The 8,072-nt window shown below is 47.0% G+C and overlaps 1 protein-coding gene across 6 annotated transcripts in view; it reads left to right on the top strand.

The window, feature by feature from the left end:
* Positions 1-5,068: 5,068 nt before the first annotated feature.
* The window catches only part of Ccar1 (cell division cycle and apoptosis regulator 1), a 41,517-nt gene continuing 38,513 nt past the window's right edge, over positions 5,069-8,072 (top strand). For 3 of the 6 annotated variants that reach the window (XM_031346756.1, XM_031346758.1, XM_031346752.1), the window contains exons 1-2: positions 5,216-5,351; positions 6,422-6,547. In XM_031346756.1, the coding sequence (XP_031202616.1) occupies positions 6,475-6,547 (73 nt within the window). In that variant the 5' untranslated portion in view covers positions 5,216-5,351; positions 6,422-6,474. Of the gene's footprint in view, positions 5,180-5,215; positions 5,352-5,763; positions 5,883-5,945; positions 6,215-6,421; positions 6,548-8,072 lie in introns of those variants that run through there. The other 3 variants (XM_031346754.1, XM_031346755.1, XM_031346753.1) reach the window with 3 other exon arrangements.

Below are 8,072 nucleotides of genomic sequence, written 5' to 3'. Positions count from 1 at the left end.
ACACACACACTGAAAAGAAAAATTAAGGCTTTAGACCTGTGTTGACTAGAAAGAAAAGTTATGAGCCTAAGAACCCATCACAAACTGGCCCACATAGGCCTGGGAAAGAGCAAGCAAGTTGTTAGATATCATAAGAGCTGGCAGGTCAAGAAGACATAAAACTATAAACATAGAGGAAAACATGTCTAGGCAAACGAGGACATGTCCAAGGCCCAGGCCTGCAAAGACGTGCCTGGCAGACACTAAGTAATGGACCATCTGGTCCTCTCAGATATGGTTTAAGGTCAGATGCTTTGTTGACTCAGATTAACACCAACCTTAGGAATTTTCCACTCTGTTCTGCACGTAATATTTAGTATTTGAACTAGCCAATCATGTACGGCCAAACTGATCCGTTTGTTCCCCCAGACCTTTTCCCTACATAAACCCCTAACTTTCAAGCCTCGTGGTCGGCTCCACTATCTCCTGCGTGAGATAGGTGTGGTGCCGAACCAGAGCACCCTGAAATTAAAAATACCTCTTGTAATTACATCAAGACGGTCTCTCATGATTTCTTGGGTGCATATTCTCCCGAGATTTTTGTGGAGGTCTCCCCCAGGGGTCTTTCAACACACGAGTGCAGGAAAAAAAACCAAATACCAAGAGGGCATAGAGAGATGTCTCAATGTTTAAGAGTACTAGCTGCTCTTCCAGAGGATCAGGGTTCAATTCCTCACATCCACGTGACAGCTCATATCTGTCCGTAACTCCAGTTCCAGGGAATCTGAAGGCCTCACACACACACACACACTTCACAAGCAAACACCAATGCACATAACATAAAGATAAGTAATTTTCAAAAAGGAAAAAACACCAAGGGTCATCATGGTGGTCTGTGCTTCAATCCCAGCACTCTGGGGGGCAGACAAGTAGATCTCTAGGAGTTCAAGGCTAGCCTGGTCTGTATAATAAGTCCCAAGTCTGCCAAGTAAGTAAGACCTTGTCACAAACAAAGAAAAATGGCAAGATTCTTACACATCAGTGCGTGCCCATGTGTGGAGTATTCAGTCTGCTGAGGAGGAGAAGCATCTGTTAATTTAAACTCAAGGAAGATAAAGAGTTTGCACAAAGCCAGGCGGTGGTGGTGCACACCTTTAATCCCAGCACTTGGGAGGCAGAGGCAGGAGGATTTCTGGCCAGACCGATCTACAGAGTGAGTTCCAGGCCAGCCAGGGCTACACAGAAAAACCCTGTCTTGAAAAAGCAAAATAAATGAATAAATAAATAAAATAATAAAATTCATGCTGTGGTTTTTAGTTTGGTGTCAGAGTCCTTCCTTAGCATATTTGAGTCCCTGGGCTCAATTCCATGTACTATATACAAAATAATAAAATAAAATGCCAAATCTGCCAGGCGGTGGTGGCTCACACCTTTAATACCCAGCACTTGGGAGGCAGAGGCAGGCGGATTTCTGAGTTCAAGGCCATCCTGGTCTACAAAGTGAGTTCCAGGACAGCCAAGGGCTATACAGAGAAATCCTGTCTCGAAAAACAAAACAAAACAAAACAAAAATGCCAAAACTATGTATAAATACATAGGTTTGATAGTTGGTACTATTAGTTGATATTTTTATTAGCATCAAATATTGCTAAAATGTTGGATGTGGGGACTTGAAATTGAAAGAGTTAAATTTGAGACTTGTGCTAGCTAATGAGAAAATTACAGAAAAATACAGTGGACCAAGGTTGAATATGTTCAAATAAGCCTGGGCAAAAATAAAGCAAGCTGTTAAGACATTCTGGGAACTAGCAGGCCGGGAAGATATAGAAGAAAAAGCATACAAGGACATGTCTGGGCAGACACTGAGTAGTGGGACATCTGGTCCTCTTAGATATGGTTTAAGGTCAGATGCTCTGTTGACTCAGATTAACACCAACCTTAGGAATTTTCCACTCTGTTCTACACGTAATATAGTTAATATTTGAACTAGCCAATCATGTACAGCCACACTGATTCTTTTGTTCCCCCAGACCTTTTTCCTATATAAACCCCTAACCCCTGAGCCTCGGGGTCGGCTCCTCTGCCTCCTGCACGAGATATGAGTTGGCCCTGAGCTCCGAAATTAAACTGCCTCATGTCTTTTACATCAAGATGGTCTCTCGTGATTACTTGGGTGCGCGTCCTCCCGAGACCTGAGTGGGGGGCTCCCTATGGGGGTCTTTCAAAAGGATTCCTCCAAGGAAATAATTGCAAATATGCCTATTTCTTTCTTAGCATCTTCAGTCATTACATTAAGGAAATGGAAGTCTAAACCACTGTAATATTTTGCTTTATACCCATTAGAGAGAGAGACAGAGACAGGCAGGCAGAGACAGACACCCACACTCACACATAGAGACACAGAGAGACTGAGCTGGGCAAGCAAACCCAGGTATGGTGACACATGCCTATAATACAGCCATCGCGTAGGAGGCAGAGGCCCGAGAAGCATCCATGAGTTCAAAGCAATCTAGTCTGCACAGTGATTTCCAAGTGAGCCAGGACTCAGAAGGAAAGGAGAAAGAGGAAAGCAAGCAAACAAACAAACAAATAAGAGCTGAGGGAAGGAGGAGGCCACGGCTCAGTGAGTTAAACATGAGGACCCATGTACAGATTCCAGCAATTGTGGGGATATATGAGTTTTTGTGTCCCCAGTGCTGCAAGCGTGAGTGGCCCTAACACTAGCACTGGGGATGTAGGGGACAGCCAGACCACTAGGGCTCATAAGGTTTTAGGACCAGCACAGGCTAGCTCAAACTGCAAGCTCTGCCTTCAGTAGAGCACATGGGGGGATGGCTCTCTGTTTAGCAGAACATGCTTGCTCTTTCAAAGAATTCAGTTCCCAGCAGCTACATAGAGCACGTTCACAACCGCCTGATAACTCCAGCTCCAGGGGATCTGGCAGTCTCTACTGGGCACCAAAGAAATCCTACACTCATGATTTATGCTCATACAGACACATGACATGGCCATAAACACAAACAGGTATAAGAAAGACAAGTAAGTAGAGACTAGAAAAATGGCTCAGAGGTTAAGAACTCTGTTCTTCCAGAGAACCTGGGTTTTATTACAACACCAATGTGGCAACTTACAATAGTCTTATCAATACAATTTCAGGGGATCTAGCCCCCTCTTCTGGTCTCCATGGCCACCAGGCACACATGAGGTACAAATAAAAAGTCAACAAAAACTTCCAGACACATTTTGTTTGTTTGTTTCCTCAGGGTGGTGACACACTTTTAATCCCAGCACTCGGGATGCAGAGGCAGGTGCATCTCAAGGTCAACCTGATCTACATAGCCAGTCCCAGGACAGCCAGGGCTACACAGATAATGAACAAAAAAAAAAACTGCCCTAGAAGAGATACTCACTGCTGACCTCTGATTTTCACTCACTTGTGACCTTGTAAGTACATGTGCAAACATCCCCAAAGATATAAACAAGCCAATAAATAAAACTTTTTAAAAACAGTGGTGGCAGGGCGGGGTGGGGGGGTGGGGGGGGAGGAGAGGTTGACCAGGACGCAGCACTTTCCTTGTGGGAATATAAAATAGTACAGTCATGGTAAAAATAGCTGAACATTTTGTCAAAAAGATAAATATGGAATTATCATATGACCCAGAATTGCACCCTGTGTTACACTGTATCCCCAAAGGGCTCAAAAACAGTTCAAAGAAAAGTGTGAATTTGAAACTGACCAGCAGTTTCAGGAACTGGGTTCTGCCTTGACCGAAGGGAGAAAAGAGACCTGAAACACAATGTTTGAGAACAAAAGGACACCGGAGTCAAGTTGAGGGTTTCCAATCAAGGCTCTCTTTTACTTGGCGGGGTTCAGCAATTATATACAAGAGAACATACTGAATCTCTGGTTACAACGACATTTGAATAACATAAGGAATTAGGAAGAAGTCAGGAAGAGTCCAGCAAAGTCTAGGAGGATGTCAAAGGGAAACGGGCTGCGGGGCTAAAGGTGTAAACTCAGGACGTCTAGCAGGTCTCAGCTCCGGGGAATGGCTGGAGGCGCAGTCCACAGTGGGGGAGGAGGTCAACAGCAGATGTCTTCAGGCTGTATACATGCCAGCCAGCAGGTGCACAGCAGGCATGAGTTGAGTCTGCAGTGGTAAACTCCGATGTCTTGCAGTTGATGGCAGTGTGGTTAAAAGCACTAATCTCTGTTGTCAGGACCTGGGATTGACTATCAGCACCCAGGAGTTGGTTCACCACCAACTCCTAGTAACTCTAGTTTCAGGGCATATGTCATCTTCTGATCTCCAGGGGCACCAAGCCCAAGCCTGTGCGCATAAATACATGCAGGCAGAACCCTCTAAAAATGAATGTAAAAAAACCATTTTTTAAGAACCCTGCCTAGAGCCAGGCAGTGGTGGCACTCGCCTTTAATCCCAGCACTTGGGAGGCAGAGGCAGGTGGATTTCTGGCCAGACTGATCTACAGAGTGAGTTCTAGGACAGCCAGGGCTACACAGAGCAACCCTGTCTTGAAAAACCAAAAATAAATAAATAAAATAAAATAAAATAAAAAATTAAAAAAATTAAAAAGTCCTGACTGGCTTTGTAGTTTGTGCCTATAAAGTCTCGGGCTGCATGAAGGCTGAGGCAGGAGGGTTCCTTGGAGCTCAGAAGTTCGAATCCTGTCAGGGCCGCCTATGTTAAACACAGGCACACAATATGGAGGTATGTGAATATATATTTTAAGTATCGATCTTTATATTAGGAATATCTCCCTTTCAAAAACAATTAAGGTCTTTTTTGTTTGTTTGTTTTTGTTTGTTTTTCGAGACAGGGTTTTTCCGTGTAGCCCTGGCTGTCCTGGATCTCACCCTGTAGACCAGGCTGGCCTCGAACAACAATTAATCTCACCCCTCCAGGCAAACAGCCCAAGATGAGAATAAGGACAACCACAAGATGGCGGCGGCGCCGTCTGGACCACGTGACTGCCGCTCTTTCAGTGGCTTCCAGGGAGGGACCGGGTTGGGCTGAGAGCGGGCGCAAGGACAGCCGGCTCATTGTGAAGGGAAGCCAAGGGAACCTGTCGGGAGCGCGCTCCCGCGGTGGCAGCCTAGTGAACGCGCACGCCGGGAGCGTGCACGCCGAACGTTTCTTCCCCCGCCCCTCCCGGCACGCTCCCGGGCCTCTCGGAGACGGTAGGCGGGGCGAGCCGTTTGCCCATGCGCCTGGGCCTGACGGGTTTTGAAATGGCTTCTGGGCTAACCCGGGCCGGCCTCCGGTGAAGGGCTGGTCAGTGTTTTGCTCCCGAGCGACGGCGCGAGGCCGAGGCCGGCTGCTTCCGTCCGTTCCCGGCGGGTCGGCGGAGGGGTAGGGAGCTGGTGATGTGGCTGTGGCGGCTGGGCGAGCGGGCGGGTGGGTGGGAGATGGCGGCCGCGCAGGGGCCGGCGAGCGAGGGACGCGGTGGCTTTTGTGCGGGTCGGAGCAGGCCCCACGCGCCGCGCCCTTCCCCCAGCGCGGCGCCGGCAGGGGCTGCGGTGGCTCCAGGCCCCGGGGCGGCGGGGAGTGTCTTCAGGGCTTGGAGGTTCTCTCCGACCGCCTGAGAGCCTCGGGGACTGCGACGACCCCGCGGGCCCCTGCGGGAACTGTGGCCGTAGCCTGGGGCGCAGGGCTCCATCTTCCTCGGCCCGCTCGTTACAGAGGCTGGGTCGGGAGGAAGATGAGCGTCCCCAGCCCGGGATGCCAGGCCCATCGTTTTTTACTTTTTGATTTTCGGGGAGGGGAAGGGTCCTCGCTTTTTTTTTTTTTTTTTCCTTGAGCAGCGCGTTCTCCCAACCGCCTCCCCACCCCCGGAGTGCAGACTAGGGTGGCAAAAGCCATAGTGACTTCCTAGCCCTTAAAGTAATGTTCGTTATTAAGATGGTATTCGGCCATGCCTTTGCCCTCATGGCGGAGGGGGGAGGTCTCGACGCAGTTTCCGTTATTGATTTAACCCCCCCACTGTAGGACCTCAGTCCGTCGCCCAAACAAACACGCAGGCTATACTTTGTGCGTCTATAAAGTTGTCGATTTCGTTTATTCCTTTATATAGGCCCGGTGTATAGCCCTAGCTGGTCTATAACGTCAGATAAACCATGCTGGCCTGGAGTTTAATATTAGAGATCCGCCTGACACTGCCTCCGGAGTACTGGGATGAAAGGCTGTGCCACTATGGCCGGCCAGACCTTTTTTAGGTATTGTCAGGGTAGTCGCTGAAGTCCACCCCTAGGGATCTCCTTTCAATAGAATATGCACAATGATCTGTTGATGGGTCGATTGTGCGCTTTATTTCCAAAGTTCCATTGGCCCACATTCGGCTTCCGGGTTCTCTTTTGGAACCTGTCTTTAATATATTGATAATTTCTCTAAACAAGCCTTTTGTTGTGTCCTTTCCTTTGTAGATATCTGCTGTAGAAGAAAAACAAGCGAAGGTCCCCCCCTCCCCCTTTGCATCATGGCTCAGTTTGGAGGACAGAAGAATCCACCTTGGGCTACTCAGTTTACAGCCACTGCGGTCTCACAACCAGGTCAGGCAACTGAACCCTCGGACTGGAAATGTGTCTGTGGGGCATGTCTCAGTTGTGATTTCACCTAATGCACAGCATAGGAAAAGATTGGAAATGATATATCCTTTATTTTTTAAGATACTTTTGAAAATTAACACAGTAACAAAAACAAAAACCCCTGTTTATAAGCAGTTTGAACACTTTTTTTTTTTAAGATTTATTTATTTATTATATGTAAGTACATTGGAGCTGTCTTCAGACACACCAGAACAATGCATCAGATCTCATTACAGATGGTTGTAAGCCACCATGTGGTTGCTGGGATTTGAACTCAGGACCTTTAGAAGAGTAGTCAGTGCTTTTAACCACTGAGCAATCTCTCCAGCTGTTGAACGCTTTTTTTAGTTTGTTTGGTTTTTTTTGTTTGTTTCTTTTTTGTTTTGTTTTTTTTTTTGAGACAGGGTTTCTCTGTGTAGCCCCGGCTGTCCTGGAACTCACTCTGTAGACCAGGCTGTCCTTGAACCAGGAAATCCACCTGCCCCTGTCTCCCCAGGGCTGGGGTTAAAGGCGTGCGCCACCACTGCCCAGCTTCTGAAAACTTTTATAGTCTCCCCCCTCCCCCTTTTGTGTCTAAATTTTTTTAGTTTACTAAGGGGTTTTGCCATTTAAGTCTTACACTGCACTTCATCATTTTTGCTTGGCCTTTGATATACAGTCTTCATTAGCAGCAGTCCTTTGGCATGAGCCACCACACCCAGCTTATAGTTTTCAAATACCTTAAGTTTATCTTTTTTGAGGGAAGGGGCTTGATTTTCAGATAGGTTTGTCCCTGTAGCCAGTCTTCTTGCTATCCTGGAACTAATTCTGTAGACCAGGCTGGCGTTGAACTCAGATCTGCTTGCCTCTGTCTCCCAAATACTGGGACTAAAGGTTTATATGACCATGCTCATAATTATTATTTTTTTTTTCCTTTTTGGTTTTTTCGAGACAGGGGGGAGGGGGAGACTATAAAAGTTTTTAGAAGCTGGACAGTGGTGGTGCACGCCTTTAATCCCAGCACTGGGGAGACAGGGGCAGGTGGATTTCCTGGTTCAAGGACAGCCTGGTCTACAGAGTGAGTTCCAGGACAGCCGGGGCTACACAGAGAAACCCTGTCTCAAAAAAAAAACAAAACAAAAAAGAAACAAACAAAAAAAACCAAACAAACTAAAAAAAGCGTTCAATAGCTGGAGAGCTGTAGCCTTGTCCTGGAACTCACTTTGTAGACCAGGCTGGCCTCGAACTCATAACTCAGAAATCTGCCTGCCTCTGCCTCCCAAGTGCTGGGATTAAAGGCGTGCACCACCACCCAGCCAGACCATGCTCATAATTAAAGTTGATTTTATAGAACATTAATTTATTAGAGAGAATCCTCCCTCCCTAGCTTCCTTCCTTTGTGGTGCTAGGATTTAATTTTACTATGTGTCAAATAGAATGTATTTTGTTTAGCATGTTTTCAGTTTTAAGAAGATACATTTTGCCGGGCAGTGGTGGCGCAAGCCTTTAA

The sequence above is a fragment of the Mastomys coucha genome, unplaced genomic scaffold (assembly GCF_008632895.1).
Source record: "Mastomys coucha isolate ucsf_1 unplaced genomic scaffold, UCSF_Mcou_1 pScaffold3, whole genome shotgun sequence".
In the NCBI taxonomy this organism is placed as follows: Eukaryota; Metazoa; Chordata; class Mammalia; order Rodentia; family Muridae; genus Mastomys; species Mastomys coucha.
The sequence above is the reverse complement of the archived record's forward strand: the minus strand, read 5'-3'. Positions and strand labels throughout refer to the sequence as shown.